The 24,329-nt window shown below is 46.2% G+C and overlaps 1 protein-coding gene across 3 annotated transcripts; it reads left to right on the forward strand.

The window, feature by feature from the left end:
- The first annotated feature begins 21,133 nt into the window (after positions 1-21,133).
- On the forward strand, positions 21,134-23,870 carry LOC123059112 (probable cinnamyl alcohol dehydrogenase 1). Of its 3 annotated transcripts, none has more exons than XM_044481751.1 (7): positions 21,134-21,248; positions 21,502-21,604; positions 21,887-22,000; positions 22,154-22,381; positions 22,513-22,798; positions 23,040-23,190; positions 23,444-23,870. In XM_044481751.1, the coding sequence occupies exons 2-7, from the start codon at positions 21,516-21,518 to the stop codon at positions 23,638-23,640; spliced, it is 1,065 nt and encodes a 354-aa protein (XP_044337686.1). In that variant the 5' UTR covers positions 21,134-21,248; positions 21,502-21,515; the 3' UTR covers positions 23,641-23,870. The 3 variants fall into 3 exon arrangements, with proteins under 3 accessions (XP_044337686.1, XP_044337685.1, XP_044337687.1); XM_044481750.1 differs by having other exon boundaries at positions 21,166-21,326; XM_044481752.1 differs by having other exon boundaries at positions 21,172-21,604.
- The last annotated feature ends 459 nt before the right edge of the window (positions 23,871-24,329 follow it).

The raw sequence follows: 24,329 nt of genomic DNA on the forward strand, positions 1-24,329 counted from the left end.
TGGGAGACTGTTGGAAATATGCCCTAGAGGCAATAATAAATTGATTATTATTATATTTCCTTGTTCATGATAATCTTTTATTATCCATGCTAGAATTGTATTGATAGGAAACTCAGATACATGTGTGGATACATAGACAACACCATGTCCCTAGTAAGCCTCTAGTTGACTAGCTCGTTGATCAATAGATGGTTAAGGTTTCCTGACCATGGACATTGGATGTCATTGATAACGGGATCACATCATTAGGAGAATGATGTGATGGACAAGACCCAATCCTAAGCCTAGCACAAGATCATGTAGTTCGTATGCTAAAGCTTTTCTAATGTCAAGTATCATTTCCTTAGACCATGAGATTGTGCAACTCCCGGATACCGTAGGAGTGCTTTGGGTGTGTCAAACGTCACAACGTAACTGGGTGGCTATAAAGGTACACTACAGGTATCTCCGAAAGTGTCTGTTGGGTTGGCACAAATCGAGACTGGGATTTGTCACTCCGTGTAAACGGAGAGGTATCTCTGGGCCCACTCGGTAGGACATCATCATAATGTGCACAATGTGATCAAGGAGTTGATCACGGGATGATGTGTTACGGAACGAGTAAAGAGACTTGCCGGTAACGAGATTGAACAAGGTATCGGGATACCGACGATCGAATCTCGGGCAAGTATCGTACCGATAGACAAAGGGAATTGCATACGGGATTGATTAAGTCCTTGACATCGTGGTTCATCCGATGAGATAATCATGGAACATGTGGGAGCCAACATGGGTATCCAGATCCCGCTGTTGGTTATTGACCGGAAAGTCATCTTGGTCATGTCTGCATGTCTCCCGAACCCGTAGGGTCTACACACTTAAGGTTCGATGACACTAGGGTTATAAAGGAAGTTTGTATGTGGTTACCGAATGTTGTTCGGAGTCCCGGATGAGATCCCGGACGTCACGAGGAGTTCCGGAATGGTCCGGAGGTAAAGATTTATATATGGGAAGTCCTGTTTTGGTCACCGGAAAAGTTTCGGGTTTTATCGGTAACGTACCGGGACCACCGGGAGGGTCCCGGGGGTCCACCAAGTGGGGCCACAAGCCCCGGAGGGCTGCATGGGCCAAGTGATCGGAGGGGACCAGCCCCAGGTCGGCTGGTGCGCCCCCCCCCCCACCAAGGCCCAAGGCGCAAGGAAGAGGGGAAGGGGGCAAACCCTAGGGTAGATGGGCCCTAAGGCCCACCCTGGTGCGCCTCCCCCTCTCCCCTCCCCTTGGCCGCCCCTAGATGGGATCTAGGGGGCTGCCGCCACCCCTAGGGAGGGAACCCTAGGTGGGGGCGCAGCCCCTCCCCTTCCCCTATATATAGTTGAGGTATGGGCTGCCCAATACACACGAGTTCTTCTCCCTGTTGGTGCAGCCCTACCTCTCTTTCTCCTCATATCTCGTAGTGCTTGGCGAAGCCCTGCTGGATCACCACGCTCCTCCATCACCACCACGCCGTTGTGCTGCTACCGGATGGAGTCTTCCTCAACCTCTCCCTCTCTCCTTGCTGGATCAAGGCATGGGAGACGTCGTCGGGCTGTACGTGTGTTGAACGCGGAGGTGCCGTCCGTTCGGCACTAGGATCTCCGGTGATTTGGATCACGACGAGTACGAATCCATCAACCCCGTTCACTTGAACGCTTCCGCTTAGCAATCTACAAGGGTATGTAGATGCACTCTCCTTCCCCTCGTTGCTAGATTACTCCATAGATTGATCTTGGTGATGCATAGAAAATTTTGAATTTCTGCTACGTTCCCCAACATGCGGTCCGTAGCGAGATGGATTCCATCATGGCTAATGGGACATGGGAGATCAGTGAGCGTCCCTATGGTTGCAAACCATTAGGATGTAAGTGGGTGTTCAAAAAGAAGCTTAGGCCCGATGGTACGATTGAAAAATACAAGGCCAGGCTTGTGGCCAAGGGCTATGACCAGAAAAAAGAGGAAGATTTTTTCGACACTTATTCACCTGTGGCTAGACTGACCACCATTCGAGTATTACTCTCGTTGGATGACTCGCATGGTCTTCTCGTCCACCAGATGGATGTTAAGACAGCTTTTCTAAATGGAGAGCTAAACGAGGAAATCTACATGCAACAGCCAGATGGCTTTGTGATAGATGGTCAGGAAAGAAAGGTGTGTAGGTTGCTGAAATCTTTATATGGCCTGAAGCAAGCACCTAAGCAATGGCATGATAAGTTTAATACAACTCTGACACCTGTTGGTTTCATTGTTAATGAGGCTAAAAAATGTGTATACTATCGCCATGGTGGGGGCAAAGGAGTTATACTGTGCTTGTATGTTCATAACATACTGATATTCGGAACCAACCTCAAAGTCATTGAGGAGGTCAAGTCATTTCTGTCTCAGAACTTTGAGATGAAAGACCTTGGTGTGGCTGATGTTATCTTGAACCTCAAGCTACTGAGAGATAATGAGGGTGGGATTACACTTCTGCAATCCCACTATGTTGAGAAGGTGTTGAGTCGTATTGGATATTCAGACTGCACACCACCTCAAACACCATATGATCCTAGCATGTTGATTCGAAAGTCCAAATGCACGGCCATAGATCAATTGAGATACTCTCAAATCATTGGTTCGCTGATGTACCTAGCAAGCACAACGAGGCCTGACATCGCGTTTGCTGTGAGCAAACTGAGCCGGTTTGTTTCCAAACCGGGTGATGTACATTGGCATGCTGTTGAAAGAGTTATGCGATATCTGAAGGGTACTATGGACTATGGACTTCACTATATCGGATACCCATCGGTACTTGAAGGGTATAGTGACACGAATTGGATCTCTGATGCTAATGAGATGAAGGCCACAACTGGGTATATGTTTACTCTTGGAGGTGGCGCTGTTTCCTGGAAGTCTTGCAAGCAAAGATCTTAATGAGATCGACAATGGAAGCAGAATTAACAACAATAGACACATCTGGTGTCGAAGCAGGATGGCTTCAAGATCTTTTGATGGACTTGCCAGTGGTTGATAAACCGGTTCCGGCTATCCTTATGAACTGTGACAATCAGACTGCCATCACTAAGGTGAAGAGTTCAAAGGACAACATGAAGTCCAACAAACACATAAGAATGAGATTAAAATCTGTCAGAAAATTAAGAAACTCTGGAGTGATAGCGTTGGAATATGTCCAAACGGCTAAGAATCTGGTAGATCCCTTTACAAAAGGGATATCCCGTGTGGTGATAGATAATGCATCAAAGGAGATGGGTATGAGACCCACATGAGTTGCCATGGTAGTAACCCAACCTATGTGATCGGAGATTCCGTGAAGTAGGACCTGGAAAACAAGCTAGTGGTTAACTGAGGAGAGTGTTTTAGCTAACCCACTCCGTTGGAGACGCACAACTCTCGGTAACTGTATGGCAGGTTGACTTTTGTCTTAATGTGTTCCAAGGCTTGTAAAAGCAAGATGCTATCCTACAGAGAAATCTTTGGAGGAACACACCTATATGAGCCTGACTACTGGTCATAGTCTATGAGATTAGGGTGATCTCTAGTAAGTTCATGAACAGGCCAGGAGTGACCAATATGCTCCACCCGAGGGGTCAGCCTTCGGCAGCCTAGTACTGGTAAGACACTTGGTGAAACTTCTTCATGCCAAATAGACAATTCAAGGCCTTGTCCATTGTTCAGTTGTGGATGAGTGTAGATATTTGCTCTAGGTGGATGTTCAACCTTAACGGGTCTCCACTGAAAATACTGGTATATCAAAATAGAGTTTGGAACAGAGGACAACACCATGGGCCTTTGGGATCTGGTGGGGGATTGCTGAATATTAGTTGTGCTACAGGCCCACTTAACAATTTCAGAAAAATACCTAAGGGCCCATGCTGTCAATTGAGTGGTGGGAAGTTTAGTCTCACATGGCTAGTTGAGAGAGATGTACACCAACTTATAAGGTGAGCTCTTCTCTCACTAGTATGAGTTGGTGTGAAGGAAGGAGAGGTGTTCCACACGCGTGCTCCTCGTCCGCCGCCCGCCTCGCCACGCCTCGCCGCGCCGCGCTGCGCGTTGCGGGAATGAGCCGAGCCGATGCAATGTTTTGCGGGTCAAAATTGGAGAGTCCATTACAGACACAAAATGAATGTGAGACGTCATATTCATTGCGGAATTAAAACGTCCATAATAAATACGTTTTATTGTGGAGATGGAAACGTCTATAATTAAACGTGTTTTTATGGAGATGAAACGTCTGTAATTAAATGGTTTTATTGTTGGACCGTTCTCCTACCCGACTGGCTATATATATGAGGCATCGCAGCTCAGCTCCATGCGATTCACACCTCCACTGCTCTCTGGTCGTTCCTTTCACTGTTGCTGCCCTAGGTGATCCCATCCCGTCTACCGCGTACACGGCTGACGGGAGAGCACGCCTGCGAAACCCCGCTTCTCCAGATCCTGTACGGGAGAGAGGCGATTAGGTTTTTGGGGAGCGTCTCCTACGCGACTGCTCGCCTTGGTTCAACTACTTCATCTACGTCGACTACTTCTGCGTGACCTTCATTTTCACCATGAGCACTGACTCCAATCATGCGGCTGCCAAGAAGGCTGCTGCGGACAAGAGGATCGCAGACGAGGTCGGCGCCTCCGCTGCTGCTACGGTCGACTGGCCTACTGGAGGGTATAACACATTTACACCGCTCATGTTTACTTTCATGTGTGCAGTACTAGTGGTTTGCATAGATGTTTCTACTATCTGCTTAGTAAGTGCGTACATCATCAAAATTCAGTATGTCATTAGCACTGCCTATGTCATGTTCATGATTTATTATTGGATTAAATTAATCGAACAATTGCTTAATTTCTCAACAAAAATATGGCACGAAGGTGTAAAATGGGGGTATAAATTGAGGATTTTTCTCAAAATTGGATAAATTCTGACAATTTGGTGAATTTGGGGTAAAAAAATGAAATCAACCCCTTTCTTTTACAAACTGTATGTGCTCGCATTGTTTAAAATATTCCATTGTTTTGGAAGTAGTAAAATTCTTGAGCTATGTTGTTGGGGAACGTAGTAATTTCAAAATTTTCCTACGCACACGCAAGATCATGGTGATGATATAGCAACGAAGGGAGAGTGTTTTCTACGTACCCTCGTAGACCGAAGCGGAAGCGTTGACGCAACGTAGAGGAAGTAGTCGTACGTCCTCCGGTTCAACCGATCCAAGTACCGTTACTCCGGCACCTCCGAGTTCTTGACACGCGTACAGCTCGATGACGCACCCTCGATCTCCGATCCAGCAGAGGCGCCGAGGGGGAGTTTCGTCAGCACGACGGCGTGGTGACGATCTTGATGTTCTCCTATCGCAGGGCTTCGCCTAAGCACCGCTACAATATGACCGAGGTGTAATATCGTGGAGGGGGGCACCGCACACGGCTAAGGAACGATCAATGATCAACTTGTGTGTTCTAGGGTGCCCCCTACCCCCGTATATAAAGGAGGGAGGGAGGAGGTGGCCGGCCCTAGGGGGGCGCGCCATGAGGAGGGGGAAACCTACTCCAAGTAGGTTTCCCTCTCTTTTCCTTATCTTATTTGGAGGGGGAAGGAAAGAGTACTAGTATTAGGAAGTAGTACTAGTAGTAGTAATAGGAAGAGGGGGAAGGAGAAAGGAAAGGGGGGGCCGGCCCCCTTTCCCAATTCGGATTGGGCTTGGGGGGGCGCGCCCCCTTCCCTTGCTCCTTCTCTCTTCCTCCTACATGGGCCCAATAAGGCCCATATACCTCCCGGGGGGTTCCGGTAACCTTCCGGGGCTCCAAACTTCTCCGGAACCTTTCCGGTGTCCAAATATATCCGTCCAATATATCAATCTTTATGTCTCGAGCATTTCGAGACTCCTCGTCATGTCCGTAATCATATCCGGGACTCCGAACAACCTTCGGTACATCAAAATACATAAACTCATAATATAACTGTCATCGAAACCTTAAGCGTGCGGACCCTACGGTTCGAGAACGATGTAGACATGACTGAGACACATCTCTGGTCAATAACCAATAGCGGGACCTGGATGCCCATATTGGTTCCTACATATTCTACGAAGATCTTTATCGGTCAAACCGCATAACAACATACGTTGTTCCCTTTGTCATCGGTATGTTACTTGTCCGAGATTCGATCGTCGGTATCCAATACCTAGTTCAATCTCGTTATCGACAAGTCTCTTTACTCGTTCTGTAATACTTCATCTTATAACTAACTCATTAGTTACATGCTTGCAAGGCTTAGGTGATGAGCATTGCCGAGAGGGCCCAGAGATACCTCTCCGACAATCGGAGTGACAAAACCTAATCTCGAATTATGCTAACTCAACATGTACCTTCGGAGACACCTGTAGTACTCCTTTATAATCACCCAGTTACGTTGTGACGTTTGGTAGTACCCAAAGTGTTCCTCCGGTAAATGGGAGTTACACAATTCTCATAGTTACAGGAACATGTATAAGTCATGAAGGAAGCAATAGCAGAATACTAAATGATCAAGTGCTAAGCTAACGGGATGGGTCATGTCAATCACCTCATTCTCCTAATGATGTGATCCCATTAATCAAATGACAACACATGTCAATGGTTAGGAAACATAACCATCTTTTGATTAATGAGCTAGTCAAGTAGAGGCATACTAGTGACTATATGTTTGTCTATGTATTCACACATGTATCATGTTTCCGGTTAATACAATTCTAGCATGAATAATAAACATTTATCATGATATGAGGAAATAAATAATAACTTTATTATTGCCTCTAGGGCATATTTCCTTCAGTCTCCCACTTGCACTAGAGTCAATAATCTAGATTACATAGTAATGATTCTAACACCCATGGAGTCTTGGTGCTGATCATGTTTTGCTCGTGAGAGAGGCTTAGTCAACGGGTCTGCAACATTCAGATCCGTATGTATCTTGCAAATCTCTATGTCTCCCACTTGGACTTGGTACCGAATGGAATTGAAGCGTCTCTTGATGTGCTTGGTCCTCTTGTGAAATCTGGATTCCTTTGCCAAGGCAATTGCACCAGTGTTGTCACAGAAGATCTTCATTGGTCCCGATGCACTAGGTATGACACCTAGATCGGAAATGAACTCCTTCATCCAGACTCCTTCATTTGCTGCTTCAGAAGCAGCTATGTACTCCGCTTCACATGTAGATCCTGCCACGACGCTTTGTTTAGAACTGCACCAACTTACAGCTCCACCGTTTAATAAAAACACGTATCCGGTCTGCGATTTAGAATCGTCCGGATCAGTGTCAAAGCTTGCATCGACGTAACCATTTACGACTAGCTCTTTGTCACCTCCATATATGAGAAACATATCCTTAGTCCTTTTCAGGTATTTCAGGATGTTCTTGACCGCTGTCCAGTGATCCACTCCTGGATTACTTTGGTACCTACCTGCCAAGCTTATTGCTAAGCATACGTCAGGTCTGGTACACAGCATTGCATACATGATAGAGCCTATGGCTGAAGCATAGGGAACATCTTTCATTTTCTCTCTATCTTCTGCTGTGGTCGGGCATTGAGTTTGACTCAACTTCACACCTTGTAGCACAGGCAAGAATACTTTCTTTGCCTGATCCATTTTGAACTTTTTCAAAATTTTGTCAAGGTATGTACTTTGTGAAAGTCCTATTAAGCGTCTTGATCTATCTCTATAGATCTTGATGCCCAATATGTAAGCAGCTTCGCCGAGATCTTTCATAGAAAAACTTTTATTCAAGTATCCCTTTATGCTATTCAGAAATTCTATATCATTTCCAATTAATAATATGTCATCAACATATAAAACTAGAAATGCTACAGAGCTCCCACTCACTTTCTTGTAAATACAAGCTTCTCCAAAAGTCTGTATAAAGCCATATGCTTTGATCACACTATCAAAATGTTTATTCCAACTCCGAGATGCTTGCACCAGTCCATAAATGGAACGTTGGAGCTTGCACACTTTGTCAGCACCTTTTGGATCAACAAAACCTTCAGGTTGCATCATATACAACTCTTCTTCTAGAAATCCATTCAAGAATGCAGTCTTGACATCCATTTGCCAAATTTCATAATCATGAAATGCAGCAATAGCCAACATGATTCGGACAAACTTAAGCATCGCTACGGGTGAGAAAGTCTCATCGTAGTCAACCCCTTGAACTTGTCGAAAACCTTTTGCAACAAGTCGAGCTTTGTAGACAGTAACACTACCATCAGCGTCAGTCTTCTTCTTAAAGATCCATTTATTCTCAATGGCTTGCCGATCATCAGGCAAGTCAACCAAAGTCCATACTTTGTTTTCATACATGGATCCTATCTCAGATTTCATGGCCTCTAGCCATTTTGCGGAATCTGGGCTCATCATCGCTTCCTCATAGTTCGTAGGTTCATCATGGTCTAGTAACATGACTTCCAGAATAGGATTTCCGTACCACTCTGGTGCGGATCTTACTCTGGTAGACCTACGAGGTTCAGTAGAAACTTGATCTGAAGTTTCATGATCAATATCATTAGCTTCCTCACTAATTGGTGTAGTTGTCACAGGAACCGGTTCTTGTGATGAACTACTTTCCAATAAGGGAGTAGATACAGTTATCTCATCAAGTTCTACTTTCCTCCCACTCACTTCTTTCGAGAGAAACTCCTTCTCTAGAAAGGATCCGATTTTAGCAACGAAAATCTTGCCTTCAGATCTGTGATAGAAGGTGTACCCAATTGTCTCCTTTGGGTATCCTATGAAGACACATTTCTCCGATTTGGGTTCGAGCTTATCTGGTTGAAGTTTCTTCACATAAGCATTGCAGCCCCAAACTTTGAGAAACGACAACTTTGGTTTCTTGCCAAACCACAGTTCATAAGGCGTCGTCTCAACGGATTTTGATGGTGCCCTATTTAACGTGAATGTGGCCGTCTCTAAAGCATAACCCCAAAACGATAGCGGTAAATCGGTAAGAGACATCATAGATCGCACCATATCAAGTAAAGTACGATTACGACGTTCGGACACACCATTTCGCTGTGGTGTTCCAGGTGGCGTGAGTTGCGAAACTATTCCACATTGTTTCAAATGTAAACCAAACTCGTAACTCAAATATTCTCCTCCACGATCAGATCGTAGAAACTTTATTTTCTTGTTATGATGATTTTCTACTTCACTCTGAAATTCTTTGAACTTTTCAAATGTTTCAGACTTGTGCTTCATCAAGTAGATATACCCATATCTGCTCAAATCATCTGTGAAGGTGAGGAAATAACGATATCCGCCACGAGCCTCAACATTTATCGGACCACATACATCTGTATGTATGATTTCCAACAGATCTGTTGCTCTCTCCATAGATCCGGAGAACGGTGTTTTTGGTCATCTTGCCTATGAGGCACGGTTCGCAAGTACCAAGTGATTCATAATCAAGTGATTCCAGAAGTCCATCAGTATAGAGTTTCTTCATGCATTTTACACCGATATGACCTAAACGGCAGTGCCACAAATATGTTGCACTATCATTATCAACTCTGCATCTTTTGGCTTCAACATTATGAATATGTGTATCACTACTATCGAGATTTAATAAAAATAGACCACTTTTCAAGGGTGCATGACCATAAAAGATATTACTCATATAAATAGAACAACCATTATTCTCTGATTTAAATGAATAACCGTCTCGCATCAAACAAGATCCAGATATAATGTTCATGCTCAACGCAGGCACCAAATAACAATTATTCAGGTCTAAAACTAATCCCGATGGTAGATGTAGAGGTAGCGTGCCGACCGCGATCACATCGACTTTGGAACCATTTCCCACGCGCATCGTCACCTCGTCCTTAGCTAATCTTCGCTTAATCCGTAGTCCCTGTTTCGAGTTGCAAATGTTAGCAACAGAACCAGTATCAAATACCCAGGTGCTACTGCGAGCATTAGTAAGGTACACATCAATAACATGTATATCACATATACCTTTGTTCACTTTGCCATCCTTCTTATCCGCCAAATACTTGGGGCAGTTCCGCTTCCAGTGTCCAGTCTGCTTGCAGTAGAAGCACTCAGTTTCAGGCTTAGGTCCAGACTTGGGTTTCTTCACTTGAGCAGCAACTTGTTTGCCGTTCCTTTTGAAGTTCCCCTTCTTCTTCCATTTGCCCCTTTTCTTGAAACCAGTGGTCTTGTTGACCATCAACACTTGATGCTCCTTTTTGATTTCTACCTCCACGGCTTTCAGCATCGCGAAGAGCTCGGGAATAGTCTTGTTCATCCCTTGCATATTATAGTTCATCACAAAGCTCTTGTAGCTTGGTGGCAGTGATTGGAGAATTCTGTCAATGACGCTATCATCCGGAAGATTAACTCCCAGTTGAATCAAGTGATTATTATACCCAGACATTTTGAGTATATGCTCACTGACAGAACTGTTCTCCTCCATCTTGCAGCTGTAGAATTTATTGGAGACTTCATATCTCTCAATCCGGGCATTTGCTTGAAATATTAACTTCAACTCCTGGAACATCTCATATGCCCCATGACGTTCAAAACATCGTTGAAGACCCGGTTCTAAGTCGTAAAGCATGGCACACTGAACTATAGAGTAGTCATCAGCTTTGCTCTACCAGATGTTCTTAACGTCGTCAGTTGCATCAGCAGCAGGCCTGGCACCCAGCGGTGCTTCCAGGACGTAACTCTTCTGTGCAGCAATGAGGATAATCCTCAGGTTACGGACCCAGTCCATGTAATTGCTACCATCATCTTTCAACTTTGCTTTCTCAAGGAACGCATTAAAATTCAACGGAACAATAGCACGAGCCATCTATCTACAAACAAACATAGACAAGCAAAATACTATCAGGTACTAAGTTCATGATAAATTTAAGTTCAATTAATCATATTACTAAAGAACTCCCACTTAGACAGACATCTCTCTAGTCATCTAAGTGATTACGTGATCCAAATCAACTAAACCATGTCCGATCATCACGTGAGATGGAGTAGTTTCAATGGTGAACATCTCTATGTTGATCATATCTACTATATGATTCACGCTCGACCTTTCGGTCCCCGTGTTCTGAGGCCATATCTGTATATGCTAGGCTCGTCAAGTATAACCTGAGTATTCCGCGTGTGCAACTGTTTTGCACCCGTTGTATTTGAACGTAGAGCCTATCACACCCGATCATCACGTGGTGTCTCAGCACGAAGAACTTTCGCAACGGTGCATACTCAGGGAGAACACTTCTTGATAATTAGTGAGAGATCATCTTAAAATGCTACCGTCGATCAAAGCAAGATAATATGCATAAAGGATAAACATCACATGCAATCAATATAAGTGATATGATATGGCCATCATCATCTTGTGATTGTGATCTCCATCTTCGAAGCACCGTCGTGATCACCATCGTCACCGGCGTGACACCTTGATCTCCATCGTAGCATTGTTGTCGTTACGCCATCTATTGCTTCTACGACTATCGCTACCGCTTAGTGATAAAGTAAAGCAATTACAGGACGTTTGCATTTCATACAATAAAGCGACAACCATATGGCTCCTGCCAGTTGCCGATAACTTCGGTTACAAAACATGATCATCTCATACAATAAAATATAGCATCATGTATTGGCCATATCACATCACAACATGCCCTGCAAAAACAAGTTAGACATCCTCTACTTTGTTGTTGCAAATTTTACGTGGCTGCTACGGGCTTAAGCAAGAACCAATCTCACCTACGCATCAAAACCACAACGATAGTTTGTCAAATAGACTCCGTTTTAACCTTCACAAGGACCGGGCGTAGCCACACTCGGTTCAACTAAAGTGAGAGAGACAGACACCCGCCAGCCACCTTTAAGCACGAGTGCTCGTAACGGTGAAACCAGTCTCGCGTAAGCGTACACGTAATGTCGGTCCGGACCGCTTCATCTCACAATACCGCTGAACCAAAGTATGACATGCTGGTAGGCAGTATGACTTATATCGTCCACAACTTACTTGTGTTCTACTCGTGCATATAACATAAACACATAAAACCTAGGCTCGGATGCCACTGTTGGGGAACGTAGTAATTTCAAAATTTTCCTACGCACACGCAAGATCATGGTGATGATATAGCAACGAAGGGAGAGTGTTGTCTATGTACCCTCGTAGACCGAAGCGGAAGCGTTGACGCAATGTAGAGGAAGTAGTCGTACGTCCTCCGGTTCAACCGATCCAAGTACCGTTACTCCGGCACCTCCGAGTTCTTGACACGCGTACAGCTCAATGACGCACCCTCGATCTCCGATCCAGTAGAGGCGCCGAGGGGGAGTTCCGTCAGCACGACGGCGTGGTGACGATCTTGCTGTTCTCCTGTTGCAGGGCTTCGCCTAAGCACCGCTACAATATGACCGAGGTGTAATATCGTGGAGGGGGGCACCGCACACGGCTAAGGAACGATCAATGATCAACTTGTGTGTTCTAGGGTGCCCCCTACCCCCGTATATAAAGGAGGGAGGGAGGAGGTGGCCGGCCCTAGGGGGGCGCGCCATGAGGAGGGGGAAACCTACTCCAAGTAGGTTTCCCTCTCTTTTCCTTATCTTATTTGGAGGGGGAAGGAAAGAGTACTAGTATTAGGAAGTAGTACTAGTAGTAGTAATAGGAAGAGGGGGAAGGAGAAAGGAAAGGGGGGGCCGGCCCCCTTCCCCAATTCGGATTGGGCTTGGGGGGCGTGCCCCCTTCCCTTGCTCCTTCTCTCTTCCTCCTACATGGGCCCAATAAGGCCCATATACCTCCCGGGGGGTTCCGGTAACCTTCCGGGGCTCCAAACTTCTCCAGAACCTTTCCGGTGTCCAAATATATCCGTCCAATATATCAATCTTTATGTCTCGACCATTTCGAGACTCCTCGTCATGTCCGTAATCATATCCGGGACTCCGAACAACCTTCGGTACATCAAAATACATAAACTCATAATATAACTGTCATCGAAACCTTAAGCGTGCGGACCCTACGGTTCGAGAACGATGTAGACATGACTGAGACACATCTCTGGTCAATAACCAATAGCGGGACCTGGATGCCCATATTGGTTCCTACATATTCTACGAAGATCTTTATCGGTCAAACCGCATAACAACATACGTTGTTCCCTTTGTCATCAGTATGTTACTTGTCCGAGATTCGATCGTCGGTATCCAATACCTAGTTCAATCTCGTTATCGACAAGTCTCTTTACTCGTTCTGTAATACTTCATCTTATAACTAACTCATTAGTTACATGCTTGCAAGGCTTAGGTGATGAGCATTGCCAAGAGGGCCCAGAGATACCTCTCCGACAATCGGAGTGACAAAACCTAATCTCGAATTATGCTAACTCAACATGTACCTTCGGAGACACCTGTAGTACTCCTTTATAATCACCCAGTTACGTTGTGACGTTTGGTAGTACCCAAAGTGTTCCTCCGGTAAACGGGAGTTACACAATTCTCATAGTTACAGGAACATGTTTAAGTCATGAAGGAAGCAATAGCAGAATACTAAATGATCAAGTGCTAAGCTAACGGGATGGGTCATGTCAATCACCTCATTCTCTTAATGATGTGATCCCATTAATCAAATGAAAACACATGTCAATGGTTAGGAAACATAACCATCTTTTGATTAATGAGCTAGTCAAGTAGAGGCATACTAGTGACTATATGTTTGTCTATGTATTCACACATGTATCATGTTTCCGGTTAATACAATTCTAGCATGAATAATAAACATTTATCATGATATGAGGAAATAAATAATAACTTTATTATTGCCTGTAGGGCATATTTCCTTCATATGTATCTATGTATCATCTATTGAATTCCTTCCAAAAAAATGTATAATCTATTGAACTTTGTGTCACTCCTTTAAAAGTGCTACAATGATCAATTTGCTTTGTTCCTTGGAAATAAAAGGATAAATAGTGCTAATTCCTTTATTTTATTCTCAAATGGCTAAGGAGCTAGTTCAAAACCTAATTCTGAACACTGTCGGAAATACTCCCTATGTTCTTTAATAATATACCAGTACAGATAATTTTTCCTGAAAGTTAAACCTTGGGCATCATCTTATCTTTAGGCCCGAGCTCACCAAGCTCCTGGACGAGGCGCAACACCGCCCTCTACGCAACCGGGACAGCGGAGGCCGTTGCCGCCTGCCTAGCACTGCGGCTCGAAGGGGCCGAGGTGGCCCGCACCTTGGGTGGAGCAGAGGGCCGCGGCCACACCGGAGGGCTGGGCAGAACGGCCTGGGGCACCGGAGCGAAGAGCTCCAGCGCGCCATCACCGCATTTGCCGTCCATTGCCCCTGGGGGGCCGTGGTCTTGAGCTCCTCCAAGCTACAGGCTGTCGACCTTGTGGGTGATCGCGTCGACATGGAACCCCACCGCGGCCGCAGCCGGCGAGCAGATGCAGGGGCTGGAGAGCGGGACCGAAAGGTCGGCGATGCACGGGAGGATGTCGTCGTCTTCGTGGAACTCCTCCATCGCACCAGAGCGCGTGCGAGCATGCGGGGGCGAGCGTCCACCATCTTCAAAGGCCAGCGGGGAGTTGAGGGCGTCGAGCATGGCGTTCTCGATCTCGAGCTGCATGACATCCATGCGCGGCGGGGGGAAGAGCGCGCGGCCACCAAGGAAGGAAAAGAAGGCGGCCACGGGGTCCATCTTCTGGGCTGCGCAGCGCGGGGTCGCCGACGACTGGAGGAGTGGGAGTGGCGGGGTGGCCCGAAGTGGCGGCACCTCGGTCGCCGCCTTGCTCTTGGCGCGTCCCCGCTCCAGAGTGCCGTGCCTCCTGCCCCCTGGCGTCCTGCTACGCCGCCTCGGTGTCGCCTCGATGACGTCAGTGGACTTGCCCTTGGCGTGACATGAGGTGCCCAGGAACGCGTCACGCCACGAGCACCGCTGCTCGCCGGAGTCATCCTCGTCGTGGTCGCGTGGGTTTGGCCGAGGGGCCGCCCGGCAAACAGCAGTGGCCAGCCAAGCCTCCGGACGGCGAGTCTCCGCCTGACCATCTTCGACGCCACCCGTCCAGGAGCCGGGCTCGATGACGCGGGGGTAGGGGCGGTTGTCATCGTCATCGGAGGAGGGGATCCCGCTCTGGCCCGAGTGTGAAGAATGCGGCGAGAGCGGGGTCCAGTCTTCAACTCGATCCACATGAAGCAGCAGATCATAGCGGCGCACGCTCGGCGGCGGGGGGGCGCGGCGGTCTGGCGGGGAATAGCCGAGGATCTCATCGACGCGGCCAGCTCCCCTCTTGAGCACCCAGAGCGCCCGCTTTGTCGGAATGTGCGTGACATCTCAGGTCCAGAGCCAGCACGCGAAGGTTTTCGTGTGGCCCCGCCCCAACGTCCTGCTGTCGAGGCGGTCGATGCGGCCAAAGTCGCCGAACGCCTCCTCCGCGCCCTCGAGCGACCAGAACTGCATCGGGAGATCCTCAACAACGATGCGGACGTGTAGGGGCAGCTTCATGAAGGCGGCATGGTCGTCCTCGTGCCAGGCGCGGATGAAGAACTTAGCGCCGTCCACCCGCAGCACACCGCGTCTCACAGCGTCGTCACGGTGCGCCAGGATGTCGAAGTGCACCAGGAAGACCTCCGGGTGGTGGGAGGTGACACGCAGCTGGAAAGGGGGAGTGCCCAGCTGCGCCTCGATGGCCTTGCCCACCGCCATGGGATTGGTGGAGTGGGCCCCATCGGCAGCGGTGAGGGTGACAGCGTGCAGGCGCAGAACGAGCTCCTCGAGTTCGAGCGCGGGCGAGGCGACCACCACCTTGTTGCTGACGCGCGGGCGCCGGGAGTGGTCGCAGCGGAGGAAGCGGTCCATGGCCGGGAAAGTGGAGGCGGCGGGCGAAGCGAAGCGAAGGCGCTCGTGCACCGGAGCTCTGGGAGGAGCCAGGTTCAGCCGATCTCGGGCAGCCCCTCCTGGACCCCCGTTCCTCGGATTTTGTGGGCACTCCCGGGCGAAATGGCCTTGGCGCTTGCAGAGGACGTGGCGGAGCGGATCTCTGCAATCCTTGCGGAGGTGGAGCTTGCTGAGGCACCGGAAACACTTCCCTTTGAACATGCTTAAGAAGGCGTCGCGGCCGGCGAACGCATTGAAGCCCTGTTGGCGGTCCGAGCGGCGCTCCCGGCGATGACGTGAATGGACCGCAGGCTCAAAACCAGCGCGCTTTCCCTTCCTGGATCTGGCCTCCGTCCAGCCATGGTCATCGCCCGTAGAGGAAATGACAACAGCTGGGGATGGAGCGACAACCATGGATTTAAGGCGCCCATGCCCGAAAGCAGGGGACGCGCCCAGATCCGCTGAGCAAAGCCGCTGCCCCGGCCGGGACGGGCCACCTCTCTCCAGGAAACGCGGCGTCGAGGCTGGATCTGATCACACGATGGTTGTGGCCGGTGTTGATGGCGAGGCCGAGGCCCTTGAACCGCGAGGAGAGAGGGGGCTCCCGTGCTGCGAGCCAGCCGAGGAGGGACGGGACGGGACGGCGGCCATTAAGGCCGGATTTGTGGCCGCCGCTGCCGGAGTGGCCAGCGGCGCAGGGGAGCGGGGGGGGGGGGGGGAGCGCTAGCGGTATTGAATCACTAGTATCAATACGATATATTGTCTCACTTGAGCGAAATGCACTAGTTTCGAAGTTGTATTCAGGAAATCATGATTTATGTAAATCAAGTGAAAATTTGAGGGACTCTAGAAGAAAAGGTCATGTATGTTTACCACTATAGTGGACATTTCACTCATCATCGGCTTGGATTACTTGTACATGCTTTGTGAGACAATATTTCGTAACTGATTTAATTTCATGGAAGTGCTAAACTTTGCTCCAGGTAATGTATTCGAACGTTGTAGAAGTGGATCTGCAACTTATTATCAAGGTATTCTCTTATCTTTTAATTGAACAGCCACTCTTAAATAATCACTTTTCTCCGTGATTTATCTTTGTTGAGCATTTTGAACTTTTTTATTGCATAACCTTGAAAAAAGTGATTGACAATAAATAATTAAGAGTCGTATCAATGGACGAGAACAACATTTTGGAGCTCAGCCTCCATGGAGGCCGAATTTTTTGAAAATTTCAAAATTCATACCTTTTGGTTCAAAAAAATCAAAAAACATTGTACAAGTATACTAGGATGTGATGTGTATGTGTGTAAAAAAGTTTAGAATGAAATATCTTGCGATGCGGTCTGTGCAAAAAGAACAAATTCATGGACTTTTGAAATGAATAGTATCATGTGTTGAAAAGTCACAAATTTGTCTTTTTTGCACAACCCTCATTTCAATGTATTTCGTTTTGGAAATTTACACAAATGTGTGTTATGCCTACATGTATGTCTATATTTTTTTCAGAATTTTTTGAAATGTAAAAATATGAATTTTGTTGAATTTTATTATTTTTTTCAGAAACCAGCCTCGATGGAGGTGGAGCTCCAAAAGCAATTTTCTATCAGTGGACATGCTTCTAACTATATATTTATGTATTCGATCACAAATACAGGTAGTGATAGTAGCATTCATTATAATTTATTTACGAAAACCCATTAACAATAAATTGGTACACAAATTATAGCGATTGTGTACAAGCACTCTTTGGACTTTAGTGCCACGAATGTATAAATTATGTTCCCACTGCAACACACGGACAATTACCTAATTAGATCAAAAGTTGTGTGTATAACTAGGTCATCGTATTTTGCATTTTCTTTGATGATTAATTGTGTTATTTGATATTTAGAGGCATGGGCTAGTGCTTGAATGAGATGCCATCGGCTCTGCACATTGGTGGGAGAGCATGTGGTGTGGTGGCACCGCCGTTCTCCGGTCGCCTACGTCGGAGGGGTTGGCGGCCGGTGGTGTGTACGCGGCGGCGGCGGGAACTGGGGAGCCCGATGGGATTGTGGAGGGGGGCGAGAGAGAGAGAGAGAGGCGTGTTTGAGGAAGCCAAACCTTTGCCGCGTTGAACTGGTTTTCACAGGGGGGGGGGGGGGGGGGGGGAGGGGGGACCAGCACACAAAAAAAACCTACGTGGCATGCCTAATCAGAACTCATTTAGGTAAAAAATTGATTAATGATAAAATATGGCACGAAGGTGTAAAACAGGGGTATAAATTGAGGATTTTTCTCAAAATTGGATAAATTCTGACAATTTGGTGAATTTGGGGTAAAAAAATGGAATCAACCCCTTTCTTTTACAAACTGTATGTGCTCGCATTGTTTAAAATATTCTATTGTTTTGGAAGTAGTAAAATTCTTGAGCTATGTATCTATGTATCATCTATTGAATTCCTTCCAAAAAATGTATAATCTATTGAACTTTGTGTCACTCCTTTAAAAGTGCTACAATGATCAATTTGCTTTGTTCCTTAGAAATAAACGGATAAATAGTGCTAATTCCTTTATTTTATTCTCAAATGGCTAAGGAGCTGGTTCAAAACCAAATTTTGAACACTGTCGGAAATACTCCCTATGTTCTTTAATAACTAGACGAGTCCCGCGCGTTGCCGCGGAACAACCGTATATCTCTACGCATAAAATCATCGTTTTCGTAGAACTAAAAAAACTCTATAACTGTATGACAATGTGGTAGTCAAATTAAAAAAACTCCCATCATCAAGTGTGAGAAATATAGATCATCCCACGTAAGAAAAGGAGATCAGCCAACTCCTACTGCATAATGGGATTATATTTTCTTTTTGACATGTTGATGGGATTTAAAGCTCACTCACATGCATGCTACCGGTGCATGCTTGCATGCGGGGACATGTTGATGGGATTTAAAACCCACTCACATGCATGCGACCGTAAGTTTCTCCATGCTTGCATGCGGCTTAGTGCGGAGCCTTTCAACGTCTAGATCACACGGCTAATATGGACTGATTTAGTTTATCTAACGGCTACATTAATTTTGATGATGTGGCTCAAGGAGAAGGTAGAGAATTCCTATTAGTGGGGGCTAGCTATTTAGATATAGTAGATATACCAGTACATATAATTTTTCCTGAAAGTTAAACCTTGTGAAGTTTGACTCAATCTGTTAATAGAAGAAAAAAAATCTACACCTAGAATACAAAGTACATGTCACGAGATACCTCACAGGTCAAAATTTTCATACTCCGCAATTAACCAGGCTAGGTGCAGTTACAAATATATATTGTCGCGATGTAAAGCTGTGAGATGTGAACTGCCAACTTAATTTCTCTTCCAAAACAACGTTAGGTGGAGTAGATTGGCACGGATAGGGTCATCAATTTTGATGAACATATTGGTCAAGTGTTCGAATCTGATCTTTTAATCACTTGATTGAACTGAGGATATAGCCAATGGTTTTACTAAAAGTAGAACTCAACTTGCGCTCATGTTTGTCAAAACTCTTCAGTTTAAAAACAAAACATATTCTTCCACTACATAATGCAGCAGCGGTGACCTCAATTCCTGTGTCAGTCTTGGCTTTTCTTTTTCTTGTCAATCACTGATGGCTGCTAACTGAGGCATGATTGAGCTAAAATAATAACCATACGTAGTACTCTCTCTTTTTTGCGAATGGACCATACATAACACCCGGGACACCATGAAAATGTCGATCAATACCGTCACAGTGAGTGGGAGTGGAATATTTCCATATAAATCATTCACTGTCCTGACATCACGAAAAATGACGTGGTCTGAGTCTGATCATGATGTGCCGCGTTAACCGGGTTAGGCGGAGTAGCACAATGTCAAACCGTAAGGTGTGAACTGCCAATTTTAATTTCCTTGCAGAAATAGATCAGCATCAGCATGCACACAAAGTCATCAGTGTCAATAGAAATATTGGTCAAGTATTCAGTTCGTTTGATCTTTCAGTCACTTGAATCCAATGAGGATAGAGCCAATGGTTTTTTTTTTTGAAAGATCCAGCTTTTCACTGGCATTTCATTAATAAGCAGGGAGCAGTGGGAAAACAAAAGGTAGGGAGATGATCCAGGGGATCAGAGCGCTTGCCACAGATCGGCAATCCTCGAACGATAGAAAATCTAGGGTTTATATCTCATGATGGTTCCCCAAAGGGGCTCTCGATGCAGGATGCACCTGCGGCTCGCCATAGCTCGATGCAGTCTGTCACCCTTGTGATGATGTTGGATGCCCTTGGGGGGGGGGGGGTTCTGAAGGTGGCGTTGTTCCGTTCCTGCCATATCTCCTAGCAAACCAGCAAAAGCATAGTGTTGATGCCTTTTCGCCATCCTGGTGCGGCCCTGTCTAGGGCGGCGATCGCAATGGAGGAGTGCTGGAGGTCTCGCCAGCTCTCAGCCGGAGCTAACGAGGCGCAGCCCGTCCGTGAGCTAATCGCTTCCCAGACGCCCTTGGCCATTGGGCACTCCCAGAACAGATGCTTCGAGGATTCAAGATTTCGAGTGCATAGCTGGCAGAAGTACTCGTTCTTCCAGCCGCGGCGTTGAAGTCTGTCATTGCACCACAATCTGTTTTGCAGCATGAGCCAAGCAAACATCTTGATCTTCCCGGGGCCCAAGCATTCCATATGATCTTGCCGAAAACCGAGGACGTCATGCCCTGGAACCCTCGAGGATCAAGGACCTAGCCCATGGTTGTACTGAACACCCGATAGGCTGATGAAGCCGAGTATTCGCCCGTCCGCTCAAGGATCCATCTAATGGAGTCAGGGGTGCCCGCATGGAGATCGTCAGCTACGCCATGGAGTCGCCTATGCAAGGCCAGGACGTCGTGGATCAGATGTTCAGTACAACCATGAGCTAGGTCCTTGATCCAGTTGTCGTCTGCCAGGGCCTCCTTCACCGCCCTGTTCTTTCTTCGGGCATGCCGAGCCAGGCGCGGGTATTGCTGGGCGAGCGTGCCCGGCCCCATCCAGTGGGAGTGCCAGAAGGACGCTGTCGCGCCATCGCCGATGCTAACCGAGGTGGCCGTCGTGAAGAGGGAGAGGTCGTCGTCATTGCATATGTAACCTTTGTCCCGAAGGCGCGGGACGATTTGTTTGACCAGCAGGTCATTATGTCATTAGTGACATGGCTAAATTGTCTTTGTTGACATTTTCTGATGTTGTATGTGCGCTGCGAGCACGGTGGCGCTGCAAGTTAAAACGGCCACGCCTCCGCTCACCACCGCCGCACATCTCCACCGAAAGTGGAACCCCCGTTTGCTCGCGCGTCGGCTGGTTTCTGGCTCTGCCGCCCTGCCTGCTTCTCCCGATCCCCTTCCGAGGTAACCCGTTAGCTTGGCTGCCTCAGCACTGTCTCACACCACCGACCCACCCTTTCAGTTCCGTGGAGATTCCAGTTGGTTCGTACGACCAAACCTCTGGTTCTATCTTCTGTGCCTCAGTCAAACCTGCCCTGCCTTCTGAATTCACTCTTATTTATTTGCTTATTCGTTTGCACCACTGTTAATGATTTAGCATAAAAAAGGAATGGATTCTACAACCTAACCCCTTCCGTGGCCATCTTGTTTTTTGCAGTTTAGTTGGCCGGCATGGCTGCTGAATGCGAGAGCTGCAACTGCAGTGCCTGGGCAGCAAATGATCCCTCTGGAGTACTCTCCCCTCACAGTTTCAACCGTAGGTAATCAAACACGCAACACTCCCTTCCCTTGTGAGATTTTATTTACAAGGAAAAGTCAACGTGCCAGATATAGACATCTACTTTGTGCTAGCCCAGTTATGTGTTTATCTTTCTTCTCTGAATACATATAGACTTCTACTGTATGTGCTAGCCCAGTTATTCATCGGTGTAAATTATGAGCAGACATCCTTGCGGATGCCGACCGAATTAACTGCTTTGTTAGCGTCTCACTTTCTTCTTATAACTAGCGACTATGCATATGCTACACTGATTAATTACCAGGGCTGTACGACATGATGATGTTTCTTTGAGGATCACACACTGCGGTGTCTGTTTTGCTGATGTTCAGTGGACAAGAAATTTGCACCATGACTCGGTGTACCCTTTAGTCCCTGGGTAAGCTTTTCAGATCACTGTATTTGTTTCAAAAAAAATTTGGGAACAACAAATGCATTTTTCCCTTTCTGTTGATTGACCCCGTTTAGTCACTAGAATCCTGTACTACAAATAAAGGTTTATCTGCTAACCTACTATTCGATGTGGTTATAGGCATGAGATTGCTGGAGTTGTAACCGAGGTCGGTTCAGACGTCATGGACTTCAAACTGGGCGACCATGTGGCTGTTGGGACATACATCAACTCATGCCGTGACTGTGACAACTGCAACAGCCTCCTCGAGAACCACTGCTCAAATTTTGTTTTCACTTTCAATGGTGTTGATACGGACGGTACTGTCACAAAGGGAGGATATTCCAGTCACATTGTAGTTCATGAACGGTATGGATGCATTCTCTACTGAAAGTTCTGAATTTGGTGTAGATTGTCTATGTCCATCTTTTTTGCCTCCAAGTCAAAACTCAATTTTCTCGTATAATAAGAATCTTGCATTTCCTGCTAATTCGTGACAGGTACTGCTATAAAATACCTGATGGCTACCCACTGGAAAAGGCCGCACCTTTAGCTTGTGCTGGGATCACTGTGTATACACCGATGATACGGCATAACATGAACCAGCCAGGAAAATCACTTGGTGTCATTGGTCTTGGTGGGTTGGGTCACATGGCAGTGAAATTTGGGAAAGCCTTTGGACTGAATGTGACAGTTTTGAGTACAAGTGAATCGAAAAGAGATGAAGCTATCAACCTTCTTGGTGCAGATAATTTTGTGGTATCATCAGATAAAAACCAGATGGAGGTACTGAACATCTTTAATATCTTTAAAGCTGAGTCTGAAACAACTTACAACAGACCACAACAAGTACATATCTCCTTACCTTATGTTATATTCCAACTGAGAAAACATAAATGCACAAAGGATCAGAGCTTATTATGCAATCGATAGTGCTTATACTATTTTGTGCTAGCTGAATTCTGCTTGTTATTCTTCTCACTATGCTTATACTAAGTGAGAATAATGAAATGATTTACTTTTGCAGTCCCTGAAAAATTCTCTGGATTTCATTGTCGATACTGCCTCTGGTGACCACCCATTTGACCCTTATCTCGCGCTTCTGAAAGTCCGTGGCGTAATTGCACTAGTTGGCTTTCCTGGAGAAATCAGAGTGCATCCTGCATCACTCAATCTTGGTAAAAAAACCTTACTATTAGCTATACAGTTAAAATAATTGCAGGGTGAAAAGTTCCATTATTTTTATCTTTTATGGTTCTATGCATGAGACTGTATGCCGTAGAACACACCACTGGTTGTTGGTTTCCTGGTTCAAAACTTGGCGACGACTTGAGGATATATAAGCATACAAATGTTGTTACCGGTGTTTTCGTGTAATGAAACTGGCTTTCGGCCCTTTGTCAAAAGATAACTAATCAGAACTCACTGCAGGTGCACGGACTCTATCTGGCAGTGTAGTCGGAGGCACCAAGGACACCCAGGAGATGATAAACTTCTGCGCGGTAAACAAAATATACCCAAATGTTGAGGTGATAAAAATAGACTACATCAACGAGGCTCTCGAGAGGCTTGTCAACCGGGATGTGAAGTATCGGTTTGTAATCGACATAGAGAGCTCTTTCAAGTAATATCTTCACGGTTGGCACATTTTCGAATCCTTATAAAAGTGTGTAGAATAAAGTTGAATCTTGCAAACAATCGCGGCTGACTAGTGATAGAGGGCTTTCCTCTGTAATGTGATGGTATGCTTTCCGGTCCGTGATAGAAGATTGTTGTGAAGATACGCATATTACTTTCAGAAAATATGTAAATAGACCTCCTATGGATGCTCAATTATTGTAGTATCAAATTTTCTGAATTTTCGACTGATCAACACGTGAGCAATGGTCAGATTGAAGAGAGGAAATAATGTCCAAAACAGCTGAAGCCAGTAGGACCTTTGATAGACAATATTGGAAAATTTTACCTCACTTATTTCCGGGGCTGATCAAGAACCTGCATCACAGAAGCAAATATCATGTCACTATACGTTTCGAGCTTCGACAAACTATTTGGAAACAATTTATGTTTAGACAAAAATGAATCAAATCTCCTATTTTAGCTATAAAACAAGAGCCCCGCTTTGGTACCCCCCCCCCCCCCCCAAGAAATCGTATAAAGGGCAATATGGACCTTTGACATATCGTACACAATTTTGTATGATGGGTCACCCGACGTATACGGACGTACGTGGCGACAATACAGTGTTATGTGCACCTTGGCAGGCCCAGCCCATTTATGTTTTTTTTTAAACTTCAAAAAATACAGGTTCCACCTA

The sequence above is a fragment of the Triticum aestivum genome, chromosome 3A (genome assembly GCF_018294505.1).
Source record: "Triticum aestivum cultivar Chinese Spring chromosome 3A, IWGSC CS RefSeq v2.1, whole genome shotgun sequence".
NCBI lineage: Eukaryota > Viridiplantae > Streptophyta > Magnoliopsida > Poales > Poaceae > Triticum > Triticum aestivum.

Bases quoted from the DNA above. Each gene is read 5' to 3' on its own strand.
- LOC123059112 (XM_044481751.1), top strand. From the start codon at position 21,516: ATGGCTGCTGAATGCGAGAGCTGCAACTGCAGTGCCTGGGCAGCAAAT. The intron at 21,605-21,886 runs GTAATCAAACAC...ATTAATTACCAG, and splicing joins CCTCACAGTTTCAACCGTAG to GGCTGTACGACATGATGATG. The intron at 22,799-23,039 runs GTACTGAACATC...TTACTTTTGCAG, and splicing joins CAGATAAAAACCAGATGGAG to TCCCTGAAAAATTCTCTGGA.